This window comes from Pristiophorus japonicus, chromosome 16 (genome assembly GCF_044704955.1).
Source record: "Pristiophorus japonicus isolate sPriJap1 chromosome 16, sPriJap1.hap1, whole genome shotgun sequence".
In the NCBI taxonomy this organism is placed as follows: domain Eukaryota; kingdom Metazoa; phylum Chordata; class Chondrichthyes; family Pristiophoridae; genus Pristiophorus; species Pristiophorus japonicus.
Window position 1 is genome coordinate 120713172 of NC_091992.1, and position 25497 is coordinate 120738668.

Below are 25497 nucleotides of genomic sequence, written 5' to 3' on the forward strand. Positions count from 1 at the left end.
GGAGGGCGGGTATTACTACAGTCCTGTAGACCATGAGCTTGGCAGTAGATTTGAGGGCCTGGTCTTCAAACACTCTTTTCCTCAGACGGCTGAAGGCTGCACTGGCACACTAGAGGCGATGTTGAATCTCCGCATCAATGTCTACCTTTGTTGATAAGAGGCTCCCGAGATATGGGAAATGGTCCATGTTGTCGAGGGCCACGCCGTGAATCTTGATGATTAGAGGGCAGTGCTGTGCAGCAGGGACAGGCTGGCAGAGGGCCTTTGTCTTATGGATGTTAAGCATAAGGCCCTTGCTTTCATATGCCTCAGTGAATACACTGACTATATCCTGGAGTTCAGCCTCAGAATAGGGTCGTTACATTTGCAGTTTTCCAATTTGCTGGGACCTCCCCAGAATCCAGGGAATTTTGGTAAATTACAACCAATGCATCCACTATCCCTGCCGCTACTTCTCTTAAGACCCTAGGATGCAAGCCATCAGGTCCAGGGGATTTATCTGCCTTTAGTCCCATTATAAGAACATAAGAAATAGGAACAGGAGTAGGCCATACGGCCCTTCGAGCCTGCTCCGTCATTCAATAAGAAAGATCATGGCTGATTTGATCATGGACTCAGCTCCACTTCCCTGCCTGCTCCCCATAACCCCTTATCCCCTTATCCCCTTATCATTTAAGAAACTGTCTATTTCTGTCTTAAATTTATTCAATGTCCCAGCTTCCACAGCTCTCTGAAGCAGCGAATTCCACAGGATTTACAACCTTCAAAAGAAATTTCTCCTCATCTCAGTTTTAAATGGGCAACCCTTTATTCGAAAGATCATGCCCTCTAGTTCTAATCTCCCTTATCAGTGGAAACATCCTCTCTGCATCCACTTTGTCTAACCAAGTCCCACCTCTTTAGTGATTGTGATTGTCTTAAGTTCCTCCCCCCCATAGCCCCTTGGCTATCCACTGTTGGGATATTTTTAGTGTCCTCTACTGTAAAGACTGATACAAACTATTTGTTCAGAGTTTCTGCCATCTCCATGTTCCCCATCACTAATTCCCCGGCCTCGTCCTCTCAAGGACCAACATTTACTTGAGCCACTCTTTTCCTTTTTATATACCTGTAGAAATTCTTGCTATCTGTTTTTATATTTCGTGCTAGTTTACTTTCATAAGTCTATCTTCCCTTTCTTAATCATTTTTTGAGTCATTCTTTACTAGCTTTTAAAAGCTTCCTAATCTTCTGTCCTGGCGGAGGAGCGGCAAATGAGGGTACGAGGCCCAGAAGAGCCCAGGGACCAGGGGCAGTATGGGCCAGCCCACACGGCAATATGTGTGTGTGCACTAGGTCCGTGCAGCAGTCATCCTGGTTTACCCTTGCCACTGGATAAAGGCCTAGCTCTGTCAAGCCCGTGTGGTGGCTGATGTACAACAGTCACCACACGTTAAAAAAAACCCATGCACAGGCATCTTCCACCCTTCAATTGGACTTGAGGACTGGAACATCGGGTCCTTCATTGAAGGATCTGTGAACAAGGGATCAGGGGGTATGGAGAGAAGGCAGGAGTGGGGTACTGAAGTTGCATGATCAGCCATGATCATATTGAATGGTGGTGCAGGCTCGAAGGGCCGAATGGCCTGCTCCTGCACCTATTTTCTATGTTTCTATGTAACTCATGTGGAAGCAAGTCATCCTCGTTCGAAGGACCACCCACGATGATGGTCCAGGCAGTAGAACTTTTGGAGACTCTCTTTGTATCTTAGCCTGCGGGGAAGGAAGTTATTGCACGGAACGGCATGCAATAATAAAATCAGGATAATAACCCTTTAGAAAAACAGAAAATAAATCAAAATCCAAAATGGGGAAGAACTAAGTCAGTCACAATCCAAAGTAAATACTGTACAATTGGAGGTAGCTGGCGGGTTCATTTTGTTTCAATGCTTCCCAAATGCTGGGAAAGTAGTAAACGCCACAAATAAGTAGGAGAAAGAAAGTTTGTGTTGAACATATCTGCCAATAGTCCATCAATCTTAGAAATGATAGAGTACCCGGGTATTTGTCCGACTCTATGTTGCACACACTTCAGGAAAATACTGTACATTCTGGAACTGTGCTTTTGATTAACAACTTGCACTCAAAAATAGGAGTGGCCTTCAAAAACCAGTCTCCCAGTGTGGGCAAAGGGCCAAGAGAAAAAAAAATACTGGGCCAGTAAAAAGCTTGTTGGATGTAGAAAATATCAAGTCCCTGTCAAATTGCAAAGAATGAAAGGTAAAGCACTATTGAAATTATTACAATTCCTTGATTACAAGCAGCAGCGGAAATGCTTTGATTTCTAACTATTATCAGCAATATTACTTGATTAAAAAGTTTCATTCGCTCTTTTGCCCCCCGAAAAGAAAATGGAATTTGTTGTATTGAAAATATGAAACTGTCCAATCGTAATTAATTAGTTATTCTCAAACATGAATACAGTTTTAGTTCTAAAGTGACTCGAACTACAGCCTGCCATGTTAACAAGCCAATTTACTATTAGACCCCGACCCTACACATTATCAACACTGATCACAAGAAGCCATGTATTAAAATGAATACATTTGATGAACCCTCAGTCTGAGTCACAGAAGTCACTGTGCTAACCACAGTTCTTGTTTATTTGGTAGCGGGTAATGGTTAGTAATTATTAAATGCCACATTTGGAAACAGCTTTAACACTTTTCAGTTTGAGAACATTGTATAATTGAGAACATTCCACAATTTTTAAAAAAGTTTTATTAAATGAGCTGAACTATATAATTCTGATTTATCAAGTTTGTTTCATAGTACTAACTTTCAATTTTGTAAAACTCTGCATCCTAGTTGAACTGAACTGATATGAAACAGAGTGGGTACAACAAATTACTAACAGCTACAAATATTAGTAAATAAATTATAAACTTTTGCCTCCAAAAATGGATCCAGCGGGAAATCATGAGCCTAGTTACACAAAGCTAATTACAATCCTTGTGATACTTTACTTCACATATTTTATACGTGGAGTTATAGAGGTGTCGTTACTGAACAAACGGATAGGACTTACCATATATTTTGGCATCTGATGATATCAAAGTAAAGTTCCATAATCATTTACATAGCTAAACAGGTTATTCTCTTCCACAAAACCATTGTAAAATCTGAACTGCAATTTGCATTTAATCTATCCCCACCCAGTCTCCCTGCACCATTCCTGGCTGAGAGGATAGCTACATGGCTGTATGGAGCAGAGGCCTGCAAGGAGTGTAGTTGGCAGATGAGGAGGAACCACAGAGTGGGCAGGATATTTACAGTAGAAAAAAAGCCTTGGATTTTAGCTGTAGCGCGTTTTTTGAACTTTGTTATCGTTTGATATCAGAAGGTGTGAATCTCCAGCATCAAACCTGGCAATATTATCCTCACCACAACCTGTTCACCTTCTGATTAACAGCCCTTGAACAATTCATTCAGCAGGATATTTAGATTTTAGAAACAGAGGCAAGTTGAAAGCACAACATGAAAGGTCTACTGTGGTCTCAACAACATATCCGGATATTGTTTATTCCTTCTAAAACCTGAAGAAAATCAAAGCAGAAATCAAAACAAATTCTTACTGGAGAAAGAAATCTGGAAACAAGAGAAAACAGAAACAAAATGTTTTTTTTAAATCATCAAACTCAAGTAATTTAAAGCTGTGTTTGACAAATGGCGATAGGAGACATCATGCATTGTGTATACTTTACTGTAATGAGCTCCATACCGGCAGCAGAGAGAGGGGAATGAAAAAGATTGAGCAAAAGGAAAAGACTTGGATTTATATAGCACCTTTCACAACCACCAGACATGTCTCAGGTCTTTACAGCCAATGAAGTACTTTTGGAATGTAGTCACTGTTGTAATGTAGGAAATGCAGACTTGTATATGCAGGCAGGAAAAGAAAACGATGGAGATGTGAGGTCAGATATTTTGCAATTGAAACAGAGTGGGTCCAACATCTTACTTACAGCTACAAATATTAGTTAATACATCTTAAACTTTTTCCTCCAAAAATGGATCCAGCAGGAAATTGTGGGCCTAGTTACACAAAGCTAATTACAATCCTTGTGATACTTTACTTCACATATTTTATACGTAGAGTTATCGAGGGCGTCGTTACTGAACAAACTGGGTAGGTGCACCTGTAAAATCAGAGGCCTTCCCAAATATTGAGCAGTCATAAAAATATTACCAGTGCAATTGTGAAGCAATCATCATTTCAAAAACATTTGTCCACAATTGTCGCCTACGTTAAAGATAAAAACTTCATTCCTGCATATTAAATAAACAGCATAACCAAACAAAAGTGGTAGTTGGTCTCCCAGTGCACAGACCTTCAGGAAGCCTATAGAAAAATCGGAGAAAAAAAAGAGATAGCTTAAGTTGATCAATTTGTCATGCTGCCCAAAAGCAGCATTAATCCCCATGTTGTTCCTGAAAGGATGGGGGAAGCAGATTCAACAACATTCAAAAGGGAATTGGATATAAATTTGGAAAGGGGAAAAATGTGCAGGGCTATGGAGAAAGAGCAGGGGAGTGGGATGAATCAGACAGCTCTTTCAAAGAGCCAATACAGGCACAATGGGCCAAATGGCCTCCTTCTGTACTGAATGATTCTATGGGGGGGGGGGGGGATTTTAACATTCCGACACGCTCCTTTCCCCACAGGCTGTGGAAATTTAACGCTGCAGCGCACGCCTTACATCAGTGACAGGTTCTCCGCCTGGAAGTCAGCCTGATTGACAGGCTTGGCTTCCAGTCGGGCTGGGAGCACTCTGGAAGAGCAGCAGGACCAGGTAGGTCCGCTGACCCCGAGCAGGTCAGTGCCGAATCCCGACCATGGTGGGGGGGGGGGGGGGTAATCGAATCCCAAGGGGGTCCGATCCCTGACCCTGGGAGCCCTGCTCCTCCTGGCCCACAGGGATTGCTCCCCCAGGCTGTCTCCGCCTCGCTGCTGCCAGATTTCCTGAGGCCCGGGAAACCCAGCCAGCCACAGTTAAACATGCAAAGGAGGTTAAAAAATCCAAGACTTCCAGCCTAATTAACATATTTAAAATGTCAACCCAACTCCAGGGAGCGGGTTGGCTGCCCCGTTCCTTGTCCCGTCCGAGTAAAACTCGGAAGTCGGCAGGTGGCAGCGGCTTTCCGGCACGCTTCCATTTTTGCCCCACCCACACCCACGGCCACATGTTAAAACCCATCCATGATTCTCTGTTGTCTGCTCTGTAAGGAGAAAATGTTTGGATTCCACTTAAATGCCTCCAAGGCAGTGGAAAGCTATATTTAGACGTGCACAGTGACTATCTTTGTGCAATATACCGAGAAATATGATCTGAATCAATCAATCAGAATTTTTCAGTTGCGTGACCTGGGCTGTGTTGTAGAGTGGTGGGGTCTCACACATACATCCAGGGCCACATGAAGCGGTCAGATTAAAGTCGATTGGCACTTGCCACCCCTGAATTGGGTACAAAAGGCCTTCTGGTGACATTGTACCCTTAAAAATAGTGAAATAGTAAACAAAAGCAAAACCTGAAATATTCTTTCACCTGCTACCTGAACCCTGGTATGTTTCTGGTGAAATCGTCACCTGGCTAAATTAAATCAGAATAAAAATTCAAAATCAGAGCGATATGCCAACAGGAAAATCAATGTCACTTTTTTTTTTAAAAAGCAATGTACAGCAACAAACAGCAACCCGTATTAGTTGGATCAGACAATGACAGAATGCAAGTTAGGCACAATCTTTAAAAAAAATCAATGCCTTTTGTGCAGATTGAAAATGTGCAACGTATACAGTACTTCAAAACAGACAAACAACTGACTGACACTCAGTTCCTGGGCTAATACAAGAATGGCCACTTGGATAGAGTACACAGAGTCATGTCCCGGCGTGAATCACCATCTTTTGGGGAGGAGGGCAGAAGAGGAAAGAAAATCTGTTAGCGGGACAGGGAGAGGGGTGGGGGGGGGGCGGGGGGGGGGTGATTATTGAGTATCTGCAGTCGATTTGTACTTGCCACCCCTGAACTGGGTACAAGAGGCCTTCTGGTAACATTGTATCCTTAAAAATAGCAAAATAGTAAACAAGAGCAAAATCTGAAATATTCTGTGTACAGTAATTGCTTGGTAATCCCGAACAAAACATCACTAAAATGGGCTAGTCTGCAGTAAATCAGCGTTATCCATGTGGTCTAGACAACTGGAGACAAGAGCAGAATGGAAATGACTATCACTGTAATTTGACAAAATAACCCCTAGCCATGGCTCCATCTGCCCATTAGTGTCTTGGTAAGTTTACAAATTTATTTATTCTCATTCCCACTTGCTCAAGACATTATCAGCTTCAATTTCCAGTAACGATTGCTGCCTCTAACAGCAAATGCAGCATTTTTACTGAATGCCTCACAAACTCCACCACACAAACCTTTCATAAAACCTACATACCTTGTTAGCCACATAATGATACAATCTAGGGCTCCTTCAGAGAAATATTACGATGAAGAATAGAGATAGCGTGCATTCTGCTACTTACAGATCTGTGTTGGAATCCATTTTAACTTATAGTTTGACACAATGCTTTCCCCAATGCAGCTAGCTTCCCAGGTCTTGGCTGGGATACCATTGGGGAGGGGGGTGCGGGGGGGGAAACTGGCTCAGGAAGGTTCTCTGTCCACGTCATTCAAGACACGTTCCACGAACCAACAATGAAAATGACTAAGAAGATACGCACAGCCTGAACCAACCCATCCTTCCAACCGGAAAGGACAGGGAGAGTGGCAAGCGTTATGGGAACACAACATAACAGAAAATAGTGAGGGAATTAAAAAACAAACTGCATGGTCTAGATAAAATGAGAGTCATGCAAAAGGCACCCGAATTTCCTTCCAGTAGGTGGAGTCTATATTTGAATGTATGACCAGCTCAGGCTATCGTTGAATAAGTTAATGAGCGATTAAGATTAAACTCCCATTTATGTAAATTGCCAGATATTGTAAATGATCTCGGTCTAACTGGAGCTACACAGAGGTAGTCTTTGCCGATCAAACTACCAAATTAAAAATGACTATTTCTGCAAGAGAAAGGAGTCAGGAGTAGGAATCACTGTGCTTTAAAATTAAAGGGGCATTGTGCTGTACTGATTATTCAGACAAGCTTAACAGCTACAATAACCAGGAACAGCTTACTCTGAAATCTCGGCTAAAAAAATATCCATGTTGAGCATCATAGCGGATTTACGGCACAAATTTTAACATATCTTTTATCTGCGTTTTTTTTAAATTAAAAGATCTACTTTTTGGCTCAGTGAGCAAATGCACTACATGGTTTTTGTATTGAGCCATAGATCAGAAATCTACCAGATGCAATTTCCTGGCTATGCAGAGTTCTCCAATCTTAACTTTGGCAGCGGTTGGGGGATGGGTGATGAGGGGCTGGGGAGGCAGTAAGGAAGGGAGTTCAACATCCCTGGGCTTAGCAAAGCAGAATTCCTGCTCCTCATCACCAACACCCACTGCTGGAAGTGTTTTTTATGTATTCAATCACGGGATGTGGACATTGCCAGCAAGGCCAGCATTTATTGCCCATCCCCAATTGCCCTAGAGAAGGTGGTGGTGAGCCATCTTCTCAAATACAACGGAGTGACTCACTAGGCCATTTCAGAGGGCAGTTAAGAGTCACAAATAGGTCAGACTGGGTAACGACGACAGATTTCCTTGTCTAAATGACATTAGTGAACCAGATGGGTTTTTATGACAATCCGGTAGTTTCATGGTCACCATTACTGATACTACCAGATTTTGAATTGAATTTAAATTCCCCAGCTACCATGGTGGGATTTTAACTCATGACTCCAGATCATTAGTCCAGGCTCTAGATTACGAATCTAGTAACATGACCACTATGATACCGTAACCCACGGTGTGAACATTGGGCAAGGACAAGATCAGGTACAGCAAAGATAGAACTCACTGTCCAGATTCAGAGTGAACAATGGGAACTTGGTCAAAATTCTGAAGCATGACACATGTTGAGGTACGAAAAAAAAAATCTAGTGTATACTAACAGGCAAGTGCGATGGCAGTTTCATGATCATCTTATAGTCACACTTTAAATGGAGATCTTGAAATTTCAGGTTTTCCACCCTCAGGCCGTCACAGCTGGGTAGACAATGGTTTCAGCACTGCAATAAATTTTGGTAATAATACCGCAACTTCCAACATAAAATACAATTAGCCAACACACTTTGCATATTAGGAATGGATTTAGGAACAGGAAGATCAAGAAATAAATTACAGGTTGTACCTCTCCAGTCTGGAATTTAGTCCAGAAACATCCCTGGTCCGGCATCATTCCTGGCAGGGGTGGCGTCCCGCGCTGTTCATGGAGGTGAGGCTGATCCTCTTATCCCGCTGCTCCTCCGGTGTTCCCTCCTAGGTCAGGAGGGTCGACGGGCTGTGTCCTGGGGCTGGCTGCTCCTCTTATCCCCACTGCCTCTGGTGCTCCCTCCTAGGTCGGGTCGGCGTAGAGAGGGAGCGAGGCCCAAGTTTTGAAGACGGAGTTGGCGGAGGCGTTCAGGAGCCCGAGCGCTGCTATCAGGACCCGGTCAGTCTAGGGTCGGCATGACGTCCTGTGGTTGGGCAGGCACCAGTCAGGTCCCAAGGGTACTGGACCCAAGGGTACTGGACCAGAGAGGTCCAACGGTACGGCAAACATTTACTGACCTGTCCCTTTAATGGGTTTCTAAATATTTCCGTGATCTACGTGCTGTTTCTCTCAATTCTAAAATGTGCCTTGAGCCCAGTCGTAAAAGGATTTCACGTTAAAAAATAATTACTCGAAAATGTAAAACTCATTGGAACTCAGCCTCCTGAAAAGCTCAGATTTTCTTAATATTATTATTTCTGACAGACAAGAAAATCTTCATTAAAAGAATTTCGATAGGAGAACTGAATTTAGAGAAATGTTGATTGAGCTAATGCAACAAGGATATGGTGCAGCTGATTGTAACGTTAATTTAATAGAAGTATTTCACATTAGTAAGGGTTTTGAAAAAATTAGATTCACATAGGTTGACAAAAGGGGTCATTGTTTCAAATTAAGGGAAACAGAAAAAGACAGGCAGAGTTTTGAGAGCACAAGAGTGATAAACATATGGAACATGCGATACCCAGTGAGACTGGTAGAGTAAAAAACTGACAGTATCCAAAATCAAATTTCTGTCAGCAATAGGATTCAGGATTATTTCATTTCATAGGAAACTGAACGCATAGACTAGATGGACCAATGGTCCACCTTTGCCCGAGATAGTTGCTAATGATTAAATCACATTAATATGGGACAAACTAGTGTCCATTTTTAAAAACATTTCAAATAATTGATTCCAACATTTTCCCCACTACTGATGTCAGACTAACCGGTCTATAATTACCCATTTTCTCTCTCCCTCCCTTTTTAAAAAGTGGTGTTACATTAGCTACCCTCCAGTCCATAGGAACCGATCCAGAGTCGATAGACTATTGGAAAATGATCTCCAATGCATCCACTATTTCTAGGGCTACTTCCTTAAGTACTCTGGGATGCAGACTATCAGGTCCCATGGATTTATTGGCCTTTAATCCCATCAATTTCCCTAACACAATTTCCCGCCTAATAAGGATTTCCTTCAGTTCCTCCTTCTCACTCGACCCTCGGTCCCCTAGTATTTCCGGAAAGTTATAGAACCAAAGTATTTGTTTAACTGGTCCACCATTTCTTTGTTCCCATTATAAATTCACCTGAATCTGACTGCAAGAGACCTACGTTTGTCTTCACTAATTCTTTTCTCTTCACATATCTATAGAAGCTTTTGCAGTCAGTTTTTATGTTCCCAGCAAGCTTCCTTTCATACACTATTTTCCCCCTCCTAATTAAACCCTTTGTCCTCCTCTGCTGTATTATAAAATTCTCCCAGTCCTCAGGTTTGCTGCTTTTTCTGGCCAATGTATATGCCTCTTCCTTGGACTTAATTTCCCTCGTTAGCCACGGTTGAGACACCTTCCCCGTGTTATTTTTACTCCAGACAGGGATGTACAATTGTTGAAGTTCATCCATGTGATCTTTAAATGTTTGCCATTGCCTATCCACCGTCAACCCTTTAAGTATCACCCGCCAGTCTATTCTAGCCAATTAACGTCTTATACCATCGAAGTTACCTTTCCTTAAGTTCAGGACCCTAGTCTCTGAATTAACTGTGTCACTAGCCAACACTATCTCATGTTACATATGCACTTATACTTATCACTTTGATTTAATTTCCGCTCATGTGGGAAAACATATGGAAAATCCCAGTTCATTTGTATTCATTCTATTTTACATCAAGACTGTGCGTATTATACCTTTACTTGGTTTGCAGTTGGATTTGGACTGGTCAGCTGAAAGCTCTTTTCATGTCGTTTTAAAGTTGCTTCTTTTTAAAAAAAAAAGGTCCAGGGTTTCTACTCCAAAATAAAACTAGACAGTACTTATTGGAACTTTGAAAGAAAAAGAAAGCGAGTACAATCAAAACTAATCACTGTGCAAGACATTAGGTCACTGGAGAGAGAGAATGGCAACATTGTGGTGGGCCAGAGCACTGGGAAACCTTCATTATTTACAGTCTCAGCATTCAATTGACATTCCAAATATTGCATCTGACCGCCCTTTCTTGCATATACTGTAGTCTTCTGCGATCAATTCTTTCATATACAGTGCCACTAAATGGTACCCAATAACCAATTGCAATAATAAACACCTTCGCTTAACCTCGTGCCAAAATTCCAATTTACATATTCTTGGTCATTTAAGCGCCTTGGGACGTTTTACTATGTTAAAGGGCTATATAAATAAAAGTTATTATTAATAAATAACATTACTACTCTTTACTGCCAATCTGAAACCATTTTCATTATCAGTTTTAAAGATTCATTCATTCCAACTACATAAACTACTTTGTATTACAAAACAAAGCAGAAACAAAAAATGTTGAGCAAGCTCAATTCCCAACAAGTTTGGAAACTTTTCTGACCATTAGTTTAATGCTAACCAATCTCAAAACCATTATCATATCCAAGTTCAGTCATAATATTAGCCGTGATCAATCCCTTATAGAAATACTTTGGGCTTTAAAAAAAATGTGAAGGCCTGCAAATGTAATACCAGTGTGTAAATAAGTGTAATGAAAGGAGCATTACCATCTGAAGGGGGCTTTCACATGGGAACAGTAGCTAATAGAACAACCATAAACTGCCTAAGTTGCATGTTCCCTAATCTCAGATGCAAATAGATCAGACCAGCTCACTTCGGCAGGATTGTTCTGAAGAATTTTAGTACCAAACTTAGCATTTATAGAAATATGGTCAAACAAATGAGATCCTGCAAGATTTGGATCATTACATAAGGCAAATTGGCAATTAGAATAGAATCATAGAATGGATACAGTGCGAAAGGCAGCCATTCGGCCCGTCGAGCTTGTGCCGGCTCTCTGCAAGAGCACTGCAGCTAGTCCCACTCCCCCACCCTTTCCCCGTAGCCCTGCATTTTTTTTTCCTCGAGTTACTTATCCAATTCTCTTTTGAAAGCCGTGATTGGGTCTGCCTTCACCACCCTTTCAGACAGTGCATTCCAGATCCTAACCACTAGCTGCGTTAAAAAGTTCTTTCTTATGTCGCCTTTGGTTCTTTTGCCAATCACCTTAAATCTGTCTTCTGGTTCTCGGCCCTTCTACCAATGGGAACACTTTCTATCTATTCCCTCCAGACCCCTCATGATTTTGAGCACCTCTATCAAATCTCCTCTCAATCTTCTCTGCTCTAAGGAGAACAACCCCAGCTTCTCCAGTCTATCCCCGTAACTGAAGTCGCTCATCCCTGGAATCATTCTCGTAAATCTTTTCAGCACCCTCTTTAAGGCCTTCACATCCTTCCTAAAGTGCGGTGCCCAGAATTGGACACAATACTCCAGTTGAGACCAAACCAGTGTTTTATAAAAGGTTCATCATAGCTTCCTTGCTTTTATACGCTAATCCTCTATTTATGAAGCCCAGGATCTGTAAGCTTTTTTAGATGCTTTTTCAACCCACCCTATCACCTTCAACGATTTGTGCACATATATCCCTAGGTCTCTCTGTTCATGCACCCACTTTAGGATTGCACCCTTTATTTGATGTTTCCTCTCCTCATTCTTTCTACCAAAATGTATCACTTCGCACATGATTTTTATAAAGCAATTTACTGGGACAATATTCCTTTACATAGTACTACACAGGGTGGAGGAGAATCTATAATCTAAAAGTGCATGAAGAATATATTCCAGTTTTGATGCATGAATTAGCTCACTTTGGTGTAAAGATTGCCCTGCACCCACAGCAGATAAAATAAATATGCCAAATAATTGTTTCCAGGAGCTGTAGGAAACTCGTCAATAGGACTCCTTCAAAAGGAATGTGACAAAATAATAATTAACATGATCTATTTGTAATTATTTTATATTTCACACTAGGTAGCAATGCCATGGCATTCTGAGAAAGTTAAATGAATGTCAACCATCAGTACCATTAACTGAACACGAATTAGTGTGCTAGTCAGTTCCTTAATACCACTGGACACTCTCATACAGCCAAGTTATTCCTCTGATAAGATCAACACTTAGCATTGAAAAAATTACATTATTTAAAAATTGCCATTACAGGTGTTAATCATAATGCTTTGTACCTGTTGGATATATTTTTCAAATAAAGCCTTAAATTCTTCCAACATGTTCGCAGCATAATTAAAAGTATTAAAACAGTTCCATCACCAAAAGAAATATAATATATTAAATTCTGAAGTCATTTCCAGCTGCTACCTTACCAGGGCCACTGAATGTGGATAATCTGAGCAGGTTGCACTGGTGCTCAACACCTGGATCCATTTCACAGTGGGGTATGCATCACGCTCAATTATATCACTCCAAATGACAGATTGGAGGAAGCTACAATCAACTAGATTACACCACATGTTTCCTAACTGGGAAATACATATATATATATTTTTTAACGGCTTACTAGTCAAGATTTATCCCTCAACCTACATCACTGAAACAGATTATCTGGCCATTCATCTCAGTGCTGTTTATGGTACCTTACCGTGCACAAATTGGCTGACGTTTGACCCCTTTACAACACTTCAAAATTACTTAACTGTCTGTGAAGTTCTTTGGGACGAACATGAAAGACGCTATATAAATGCAATTGTTGGACAGCGGTTTGAACACTGCCTGTTACGGATCAGCCAAGTGTCACAAATTAGAACTAATAATCATTTTAATATAAGATTTAAAATACATACTGCTCTGTATACTTAAATACTTCTGAAAGCCAAGTCACTCTTACTGATCATAAATATCACTCCCAGCGGGTCCCTCTCTTCCAATACTAATGTCCGTCACCTCTGGGACAACAACAACTTGCATTTAAATATAGCGCCTTTCATGTAGTAGAACGTCCCAAGGCGCTTCACAGGAGTGTTGTAAGCCGGGTTTGAGTTCACTCAACTTTGACGGGGCAAGCCTCCCTCCTCCGAACGGTCCGGGGTAAGATGAGTCGGTGCAATAGTAAGAATTGGGGACATTCTGCCATAACCCATACCAAGATATGTTTGACAGTGGGAGATATATCCTCCTCTCCCCTCCTACAGAATTGAAGCAAACGTCCCCTCAACACCAAGCCGCCAGCATCTGGCACGAAGTGTCACTTGGAAAGAATGTTGGTAACGAAGATTATCAGGCTGGGGATGGGGGGTAAAATGGGGCTGTGTAAAGGGTGCTTCACTGTTCTTCCCATTCTGGCTAACTTGGAAGCTCGATCACTTGCAAACAATAGAAAAAAGAACAGTTGCATTCTCATCACTGACACCCCAAGCGCTAATTTTAAGGAGGTACAAAAAAAAGGTCTCGGTTTATGAATGCGAGTAACTCTGCAAAGCAAGTGTCACTGTCAAATGGGCAAAGGTGAGTCGTGATTAAAAGGCTTTTTTCAAAAGAAAAAGTCACTCGGAAGGGTGTCTGGGGGCAGGACCCTGCTATTGTGCACCAATAGTGTTCCAGCGCTGGCGGTGTTGCTAAAGCCCATTCTAATCGATGTAAAAGGCGGCGACAGATGAGTCCATTCTTTGTGTTTTGCAGGGAATAAATGGCCAATTCACACACACTGCACCGGACACAGGATTTGTTTAATATGATTGGAAAACGTGAGAGTGCCGAGTCGAATATTAGCACGCTGTTGGTCAGATGTGACTCCTGTGTAATATATATGCTCAAGTGTTGAAAGCGGCGAATAATCTTTCCAACGTTATTGCATGCACAGATCGTTAAATTCAATGAAGATCCACTTGGTCTCGTTCACAACTCGATAGTGCAATGCATAATTAATAGCTTTATGTACTTCAAATATACTGCGACAACCTAGGAAAGTACCAGTCGATTTTTTTTTGCAAGTTGGAAAATTACTTTTGCAATTTAGTTCAGTATTTGCGAATCGTGCATTGCACTTTTTGTTTTGACGAACTGCACTGCACGTTTCTGCTAAGTTTATGCATTTATTACGTGTATAAAAGGAGCGCTCTCGGTGCAAATTATGGTTGCGCGCAGCTCTGCTTATCAATGCAACGCATTTAAACGCTCCCCCCTCCTCGATTAAGCACTGCTTTACGTAACATATTAGCACCTCGATCGGTTTGCAAAAAAGCACCCTGAGCTCAGTAATCGGAATGCAAATACGTCAGTGACCAGCTGAACAGCAAAACCCAGCCTCGGGATCCTGTCTGCAAAATGCAAATTCAGTTTGTTCAGCTAAAACAGGAAATGCAATCAGCTCTGCAAGCCTTGAAACTTAGCACTGACATTGCAAAGCTCAAGGTGCACCGTTGCATTTTGCATAAAGCACAGGTCTTTTTGCATTCTACTCAAATATCGCCCCATTTATCTGTGCAAACCTTACCTCCTTTTGACAGCGACATTTTTTTTCTTTTTTCCCCTGCTGGGAGGGGAGGGGGAGGGGATCACAAAAGACTTTGCCTTTTCAGCTTTGCAACAAAGATGCAAAAGATTGCTGCCCCTCAATTTTCATCCACCTGAGAATCCTGAGCGATTTCTTGCAGCTGCGAGCTATGCAGAGGGAATGGCTGGTTGCACGGCTCGAAAGCAAGCTGCAAAGAGCAGAAGATTTGCAATTGCAAAAAAAGCTGTTCGGTAATTACGGAGCTGCAGCTACATGCTCGGCCGGAGCTGAGTTCACCAGCTCCAAACTTCTCACCGTGTCATCACGTTCTTCCTGCAGGAGGAGGCGGCATTCTGGGAATTGTAGTCTTCATTGAGAAGGAACTTTATTTCAAACTAAGGGAGGGGGCTCTTTCATGAAATACACTTTAAGTTGCTGCACTGGTGTGCAAGTTTCCATGAATATAGAAAAAAAAGATACTAGTTCAAATGTCACGCAGAATCGATGCCTGGGATTGGAGTAGGTGGCTAAATACAATGAAGTCAAGGGTTCAGACCGCAAGAATTCAGTACAAGGAGTTCATGAATGTCAATTGTACTCTCTGGTTTCAATTACAAGTATTACTTCAATCCCGTGCATTTTGTTACTACTTTGCACATAAAGGGTTTTGGCACACGATTTGATTTCTGCTGGGGTTGTTCTTGGTCCTGTGCAGTTCAGGACAGTGTGACCAGGACGATACATATTACTGTCATCAATTTGGGGTGTAACAGAATCAGATGATTATCTAAGTGGTTGTGTAAGATTGCGTCCAGTACCACTTGTTTTTGCACTGCTTAGTCTGCATAGCATTTTTATATTGCGGCTATACACTTTTGTTAAAGGAATGAGCCAACTGAAAGTTATTAAATACGGCATCAGGGTCTTCTGCTGACGAACATCTGGTTTGATAAATAATTGTTTCATGGAAGAAGCTGGATATTTTTTCCTTTTTTATACAATGTAAAATATGTTGAGGGGGCAAGGGAGCCATCAACCATTTTCTGTGAATTGAATGTGCTAGATTATCTGAGTGAGTTGCTATAAGCAGCCATCCAATTCCAGAAAGAAGGGTAACACATGTAAATTATTCTCAATCTGCTGTTGCATATGTTCCAACAGCACAAAAGGAAACCTGAAATCTGATTGGCTGCAGATAATGTGTGTGCTGGTTTGGAAGGGAGTGGGGGAAGCAGGAGAGCAATTTGTACCCTCATAAACATTGCAATAAAAAGACAGTATGTTATCCCAAAGGAGCAGCAAAGAAAATGCTGCACAGGCGACAGAATAACACAGCCCAAGTTGTTGTCATAGCAATGGTTTAGTTAAAGATCAACGCCAATATTAGAGCATTTACATGCACCTTTTCAACTGCCCTTCAAACTACACAATCCATAATTTAAAAAAAACATTTCAATCCTAATTTTATGGAGAGTGCTGCCAGTCAAACCGAAATGGCCATCCTTATCAAATGTACACATGCCATCCTATAAATAAAGTTATTAGGAGCATTAGATGCTCATGTGGCAACACAACTGCTGATGAGAAATAATCACAATTAACTCCGTTTACTGACTTTCCAACCAGCTTACCTTTGCACCGTGAAATGGGATTTGATCGGGAACGCTCGTCAATATATACCATTAAGAATGGATTTAAACTGGTCCATTAAAGAGTGTCAGCATTGGCTCAGTGGGTAGTACTCTCACCTCTGAGTCAGAAGGTTGTGGGTTCAAGTCCCACTCCAAGGACTTGAGCATTAAAAAAATCTAGGCTGACACTCCAGTGCTGTGCTGCACTGTCGGAGGTGCTGTCTTTCGGATGAGACATTAAACAGAGGCCCCATCTGCTCTCAGTTGGATGTAAAAGATCCCATGGCACTATTTAGAAGAAGAGCAGGGTTGTGATCCCTGGTATCCTGGCCAATATTTATCCCTCAATCAACATAACAAATGATCTGGTCATTATCACATTGCTGTTTGTAGGAGCTTGCTGTGCACAAATTGGCTGCTGCATTTCCTTCATTGCAACAATGACTACACTCCAAAAAGTATTTGATTGGTTGTAAAGTGCTATATAAATACAAGCCTTTCTTTTTTTCTTATGTTCTTACATTAGCTCATGCCACTGGTGTAAATATGAAAGGCAATCATCTGGCTACACTTCTCCATCAGGGAATGAATAGTTGCACGAGAGAAAGAAAAACAAGTACAGACATGATCAATTCACCACAATACAGATATAGCTGGAATTTGTGCCCAGAAGTACCTATAAAGTTTATTTTTAAATTAGTAGCTTAATAAGAATGTTGCTGATCTTGATCTTGTAAATGGGTGGGCGTACCAACGTTCAGTAGGATAGGGCCTTCCTCACAGAACAGGAGGGGAAATAGATAATGATCAGGTCACTAAGGCAACTCACACCTCCTAGTGGCAAGATCAAGGCCAGCACTGGGGAGGGCTAGCAACAGGTTGCCCACCCTCTCGTACAGGGAAAAGTTCTATGATACAGAAAGGCCAGGGGAACCAAAATGTGAACAGTAGAAAAAACAATGTCTGCAAAGAGCAATGTTTGATAGCTTCAGGTTTTTACTGGAGAGGCTTGCTTACATTGAAGTAATAAAGAAGTGCATTTTTTCTACCCAAAACAAGCTATGTAACAAAAAGAAACCAAAAAGGTAAAGTCAGTGTGTCAAGTGCATGTCCGTAGGAAAGGAATAAAGTACAAAAGAACCATAAGAAAGTATAAATATGAGTCCATTTTCTGTAAAGTAACATACGGAACAATGGGAACAAAATTAACAGAGATGGAAAATTAAAATAGGCGAGATTAAATTAGCAAAGAACTGATATACAACTGCAGATTGTGTAATAACAGGTTGGCTGTCTACACTATAAACCATTCAGATGTCACTCAAGATAACGTCATTAGATAAACCTTTTCCATTGCTATTAAAACAATCACGTATGCAGGCATCAATAAAAAAAAACACCCTGCATATCCTCAGAACAGCACAAGAGGGAGACATTTTGCATTTTCTTCAGGGAACATGAATTTTACAAAGACAAATGAATGGCAATACAGTTCGAGTTGGGATGACACCTGGTGGAACAGTTAAAGGTTCTTTTAAAAAAAAGTACTTTCTGCATGTAACGAATATGCATTCTTTATTACAATTACCATCTGTATTTTTTTTTAATTTCTGCTGTTCTCTTCTGATGTGCATTGCCCAATACAGAACTTGCATTTCTTTACTGCTCCTCACAAGACAAATGCTTCAAAGCCTTTGAGCATTAGGTGGACCAAAAACAGTGGACACCACATAGGCAGGGGGAGGGAGAAATGGAAAGGGTACCAAAGAAATGCTGAGCGAGATAGATTTTGAGGAGGTTTTAGACACAAAGGACAAGGCCAAGGGAAATAGTAAATAGGCAGATGGTTCCAAAGGACAAGAATATATTGGATGAATGAGGGCCGCCGATGATAGAATGGGGGGAGTGGGAATAAGAAGACCATTGGTAGAGGCTCAGAAGACTGGAAGGATCATTGAAGTAGGCTGCAGCAGGGAGATGGAGAGATGAGAAAGTGAGGACGCGGATTTTGAAATCAACTCATTGATGCACAGGCAGCAATGGAGATTGGAGAGAATGGGTGATGGAAAGTGTAGGTGAGAACATGGGCTGTGATAGTTTACTGAGTTGATGGAGTGCTGATGCAAGGAGGCATAGAGGGAGAGTATTAAAGAAATCAAGTCTCAAGATAAGTTAAGCCTGGACTTAGGTTTTATAAGAGGGAGTGGAGGCAGATAATCCTTTAAAGATGAAAAGTGATCCTAATCATTCGAGATGCGAGGTAAGAAAATGAACTAAAGGTCGAGCAGTATGCCAAGCAAGGTTCTGCACCTCTTGGATTGCCTGGAGTTGCTTACTAGTAAGGCGATGGGAGTCAAGGCCAGCGAAAAATAGATTTTATTGGAAATTAAAAAGGATGGCTTCAGTTTTGCCAAGATTAAGCAGGAGGACATTTTGGCTCATTCTGATCTGAACATCAGTTAGACAGTTGGAAATTGAAGCAACAGCCTTTGGATTGATGGAAGAGGCAGAGAGGCAAAGCTAGATGGCATCAGCACACATGTGGAAACATAATTGCATGATGACAATACACTTCAAGAATTTGGAAGGGGAAGGTTGAGATAGGGCAGCAATTGGAGATAATGAAAAGGCTATGGGTAGATTTCTTGAGGAAGGATGAAATAACAGTAGGCCTAAAGGAGGGGAATTGCTAGCAGATAGGTAGGCAATCATGGGACTGGGCACATGAAGTTGGAAGGTGAGAAGCCTGTATAGCTGTATAGGAGGTGATCAAGGGAGCAGATGAGAGGTTCATCAATGAGATGAGAATGCTAGAGAAGGGAGTGAAATGGCTCCGTTGGATGGCAGCCATGAGGAAGAACTGGGGTGCACCACAGAGGAGAAACCATAGAGGAGGGAATAGCTCACGGCCAAATAATATGGAACGGTCAAAAGATTAGGATGGATAAACAAAATTACAAGGCTGACTTTCACTAAAGCAGTCAGTGCTGTAGGCAAGACAGAAACAAGATGTAGGGATTTTCAGAGTAAATGTTGGGAAGGGCACACACAGCTGGGCAAGGGGGGGTTAGATATGGGATGGCAGAAAGTACACAAGGGTCAAGAGTAAGATTTTGATGGTGGTGATACTGGTTTCAACAGTGGAGGATATCAGTAGTAGGCAAACGTTGAGGCATGGATAGTTGAGTATCTAGGATTTGGGTGGTTGGGGAGGGGGGGGTTGAGAAAGCAGATGAATCAAATAGAAGAAATGGCCAGGTGAGGAGGGGGGTCACACCTCAAATACAGGAGAGGTTAAGGGGATGGGAATGAAGCAGGAGGAGGAATAGACATCAGATTGATTTTTGAGACAGAAAGGTCCATAAGGTCCCTGCATTTGGTATTGGAGGCAAGGATGGAAGGTGCAGAAGGGTAGGTGAGAGGTGGTTGGTCTTTGAGGAATCCTCAAGGATGATCCTGGAATAGTAGGAGAATTTAGGCTTGGAGACATTACATAAATATATAATGAAGAAACTTCTGAGCTGAAGTCTTGGTCTTGCAAATCAGGTTATAGCAGCAAGTTTCTCCAAGTTCATGATGTGCACATATAATCAACAACATCTTACATGAGCAAATAAACATAAAAACTGTGAAACTGCAGCACAAGTATCATTCATCACTATAATCTCAATCCAGTCATGGTGAAATGATGAGGAACTGTGAGACTCTGAAACTTGATCCCCAAAGATAAATAGGACAAGGTGTCAGTGACTGCAGGTTATGCTTAAATTTTCCATAGTGGCTCATTATAGTTGTCCCAATGGAACACACACATTTCCAGGAATGATATCTCCTCATCTCCTTGTGCTCACCTCCAGAGTACCCCAATGTTCCATCCTTGCCACGCTTTATGCGCTGTTCCCAGGTGACATCATCAGTAGTCACAAGGTCAGTTTTCATGTATTTGCTGATGACACCAGCACTACCTTTCTTTCACCATCTGCTTTGGCACACTGCCTAACTGACATCAATTTATTGATGAGCTAGAATTTTCTCCAGTTGAACAATGGGAAAACTGATCTTCTGAACTAGTTTCAAAGGGAACGTCAAAACAGTGGTAATCATTGATTGTTCACTCTTTCCATTGTTACTGAGAATTTTTTTAATTTCTCTGACAGAGCAAACTGTGCTCATTTAGACTCCTGGTACTGCCAAGATGTTTTGTTCTTGGTAAGAATCGAGATATTTTATGTAATCAAGGTCGCAATAAGAACTATACAATGAAGAGAGTTTATAAAGTAGCTAAGTGTGCAGTTTAAGTACCTTTTGAATTTAATATGTACTAGAATTTCAGGTCAGCCTCAAGCCTCCCGGTTCGGGAACGCATTGTGGCCACATTGCTGCCTTTGGCCCAAAACCGGGCAGACACAAATTTATATCCCCCATGTTTCACAGCACACCGTCCAACCCATACTTAACAGCATGAAAGATTATGGATTTTGTCATTTAATAATAAAAATATGGAAGCCCTGTCAGAGATGATTTATGATCATTTTAGGGGTAAAACATTATAATTTGGTAAGACATTATTATTTGGGACTATCCCTTTCATTGGCCATGACAAATGACGAAGGCTTTCAGCTTCTGATGACACTTTACATACTACTTTGAATTAGTCCTGACACGGCCATTCACCCGACAGGGCAAATTATGCTTTGGTGTCAGTCTTGGTTCAAACTGAAATTTCCATTGGCTTAAGCAACTAAACAGAGAATAGCTAATCATTTCTATGTTTGGGTTTAATGCCTCCCAGCAAGTTCATTTTATTTATCCAACATATTCTTTTCCCAGAAAGTTAAAAAGTACTTTGTAGTTCTGATGCAACATATGTGTTCCTGGCTGTGAGTACCTGTATATATATATATATATATATATATATGCCCAATACCAAATCAGGGACACATACCAATAAATAATTTAGCCCTGACCATATATTGAGCTGTATTTGATACTAGCCAACCAAGAAACAAGAGTCAAATCTCCATGTTACATGATTTAAAACGAACTTTAGTGGAATACCTCAGGATTAGCGGAAAGCTTGTGTGTCAAAATACGGCAGTATTCAATGTCGAACCATAATGCTGCAATCAGGGAAAAAAGCTTTGGTTGCATTGAAATTAAATGACTCTTCAGGCAAGGTTTCAACGAAAAGTCTACAGTAGGCCCTCAACAGGGGGGATGCAACTTGAACATGTGGTGCTCATCTATTACAGAGGGGCTGTAATCTAAAGTGCTGAACCATTTACAAGCTTGGGATTATGAAATTCCAGTTAAACTTCATGGTTGGGGCATGTTACTGACAGCTATATTTGTCAATGCAGCTTCATTTGGGAGGTTACGAGAAATTGTGCTTTTTCTCTTGCTGAGTTGCCAGTGCTGCTTCCAGCACCAACGTATAAAAGTATGGCAATAATCCAACTATTCATTTCCACAAGCACTAGTAAGAAAAAGAGATAATGCTTCAATTCAGCTGAAGGAACTCCTCAGCAAACATTTTAGTGTTGACTTTTCTGGAGAGAGAATTCGTGATTTGTAAAGAAGGCAATCTGTTTTGTGTTTGGACTAAAATTTCAAAACACATTGTGCTCCAGTTTATAATTTTGCTCGATAGAAAAAACAGGAAATTTCCCCCTAAGCTCTGTTTTATTTACATCTTTCTTTAATAGGGCACAGATGCAAACATTGGGAGATATTGTATGGGACTTCATCATCAAATTAGGACTACATATCCCATGGTGCTAATGGAATGGGAGTTTGCGATTTGATGGATGTGTACTGACAAAAACTGCACGTTGAAAGAGAGAATGGCTGCACATGTGAACAGCTGTAGAAGCCATTCATTAAAATGCTGCCCCTGCACCCTGGAGACATGCTCATGTTACCAATCTGCTTAACTAATTCAATGTCATTAGGAATTGATCTATATTTCAATTCAATAAAGGTCCAAGTTGACATACTGCAGTCCACATGATACCGATATATGCTTTTTATAGAAAAAATGTACCCTAATAATGGTAACAGATATGATCATTGCTACATTAAAGCAGCTGCACATGGTTAAAAATACATAATTAGTATATTTTTGTAAGTTACAGACAGCAATATCATTTTTACATTAAATGGTAGTTGGTGATACTATTGTATTTATTAATTTTCATCTATAATCATAGCTTGCATCCACCAGTATTTTTTTTTTGAAAAGCTGGCATTATCACTTTGTCATACTAGATAGCCACCCTAATTTAAAGAGGGATGGCGATGATGATGATGCATCATCTTCTTGAAAAGCTGCCAGCTGCCGAAATAAGGAGCCAGGCCTCAGACTTGCATCTTCCGTGATGGACGTCGGAAGCATCTATACCAAAAAAGACAAAAAAAGGTTTTAAACGCTATATCCTGGGTATATTTACTGTACAATACTCCAAGTGCAATAGTGAAACAGCAGAGCTATTATTAAACTCTCATTATTCACAGCAAAACCAATATGGTTTGCAATAATTACACTTTTGGAACTTCACGATGAACATTTTAGCTTCCTTATCAGGTCAACTAGCTCAATTAACGATTACATGAACTCACAACCACCCCACTTCCAGAAAAAAAGGAAAATAAAAACGATAAAATCCTGAACCTGCTCCATTCCTGCCCCCACAGAAACAAGGTTGAATCCTCCCCTCCAAACTGCGAGATTGGTTCAGAAAGATTCCTCTTTACAGATGGGCCATATATTTCAAAGCACGTTATTGTATGCACACAGCACTGTAAATTGGAAAATTAAGTAATAGTTGTCATAGTTCACTAACAAAAATGTGCAAACCAGAAATCAAGCTGATTTGTCATGATTCAGGAGCATAATTGTTGGAGTAAAACAGATCATACAAGGTAAATAGATGCTATTATTGTGACTGTCGCTGCTATTAATTATGACAAAATGATAAAGGCTTTCACTCCGCTTCTAGAGATGACATAAAATACTATTACGTTTAGATTAGTTCTGGTTAGTCACACAGCTGTTCACCTGACAGAGCAAACGAGATCTATGGGACCAGTTTTGGCTCCAACTGAAATTTCCATTGGCTCAAGGTACTAAACAGAGGATAGCTAATGTTCAGAGCCAAACACTTTTCTATGTTTGGAATTAATGTCACTCAGCAAGTTCAGATTAATTTCCCCCCCAACACCTTCTCCTTCCCAGCAAGTCAAAAAGGCAGTGACACATATCGTCTACTTGACAACACAAACAGCCACATGCTATAATACATTACATTTTCTGCAATGCAAGGGTTACTTGCCTAGGAAAAATACATTGGAACCAAATATTAAGCTTTTGCAGTAAATTTGTAGTCAAATCTATTTGAGTACAACTACCAGACTGTCTGTCAACAGTTCACATTGACAGCATATTCTATTTGTGCTGTACACATCAGAAGTTGTACAATACTAATGAGGAATTCCTGATATTGAGATGATAATTTTCGTCTTATACAACTGATAAAAGAGAAGATCTGAATTTAGGAAAGTTCCTATCCAAAAGCTCCCCATAACATAGGCACTTGTTAAACTCCTTTCACTACCAATAACAAATTATGCCTCAATAAAATGTCCCTGGATGACATCAACATAGATTTTTTGTTTGTGTTATTATGTTAAGAAATTGTTCACACATCTGTGCAGCATTTCATAAAAATACGCACTTCACACATGCACGTTGATGGATACTGAAACAAACTGAATGGCAAAGTAGCAACCAACAGCAACACTTCAAAGACAAGAACAACCAAGAGGTACTGCAGTACAAACATATTTTCCATAGCAGTAAATTAAGTTACTGAATTTGGAATACAAACAATTTATAGGTATGCAGTGAGCATCAGAAACAAGACTGTTAATCCCCTGAGGACTAATGGCAGCGTTTTAGATGACAATTTTCAGCTGAATCATCAATACTAAGACTAGGTAATAATTTTGCGGTTCCACATATTTAATTTTACTTCACATTTAATTTTACTTCATGGCACTCAGCACTAGATATTTATTTGCAGAACATTTTTATATATGATGCCGGATTTTTAAAAAAATGTGTAATTTAAAAGTTACTTAAAAATTCAGTCCTCAAATGATTTGACATATTCAACTGCAACCAAGTATTAAAATTGCTACATCTTCAACTGTGGTAGCCATAGTAAAAGAGGAAAAGTGCCTTTTTCACCTGGCCTGCCTAATTCCAGAGTAACTTCTGAAACATCTGTGCATAATCAGTCGATCATCACAAGTCACATCCAGGTGATTATTCACAGCTTCAGCTAAAGAGCTCAAATGATGCACACAAACAGAACACACTCAAGCCACAGAAAAAACTTTCAACTAGGCAACAAGGGAACAAGAGGTAAATTATTACAATTGGGTAACGATAAAACCAGTGCATTTGAATTTCGCAGAGCATCCAATTTCAGAGCATCAGAGCCTCCAGAATATCAACTTCAATTTAGCAGAAAACAAAAAAAATCTAAACAATTAAAGGTTATAGTACTCTCAATACTGTGTTCATTATTAACATTTAGACTGCTGGTATTTTTCTTAGATACATGCTGTATGGCAAAGGACCTTAACTAAAATCATGATAAATTGAACGCTTGTACATAAATCCACAACACTACTTTTGTTTCCTAACTCTAGATTGTACAAATATAATCGAGTCACGAGTTTGGATGACGTGCTATTTAGATGAGGACATTTGTACTTTTCAAAAATCCCATTTGGAGTAACCTGTTTTGATGCAGGTTCGGTTAATCAAAAAAT

At 40.6% G+C, this 25497-nt stretch overlaps 2 protein-coding genes across 3 annotated transcripts in view; both read right to left on the minus strand.

Annotated features, from left to right (window-relative positions):
* Nucleotides 1-15058, minus strand: part of map2k6 (mitogen-activated protein kinase kinase 6) — a 122183-nt gene extending 107125 nt beyond the window's left edge. The window contains exon 1 of the mRNA XM_070857764.1: nt 15024-15058. Within this exon, the coding sequence (XP_070713865.1) occupies nt 15024-15047 (24 nt within the window). The 5' untranslated portion in view covers nt 15048-15058. The remainder of the gene's footprint in view (nt 1-15023) is intronic.
* Nucleotides 15059-19018: 3960 nt separating this feature from the next.
* Nucleotides 19019-25497, minus strand: part of cog1 (component of oligomeric golgi complex 1) — a 42053-nt gene continuing 35574 nt past the window's right edge. The window contains exon 14 of one of the 2 annotated variants that reach the window (XM_070857762.1): nt 19019-23053. In XM_070857762.1, coding sequence (XP_070713863.1) covers nt 22910-23053 — 144 coding nt within the window. In that variant the 3' untranslated portion in view covers nt 19019-22909. The remainder of the gene's footprint in view (nt 23054-25497) is intronic. The other variant, XM_070857763.1, reaches the window with a different exon arrangement.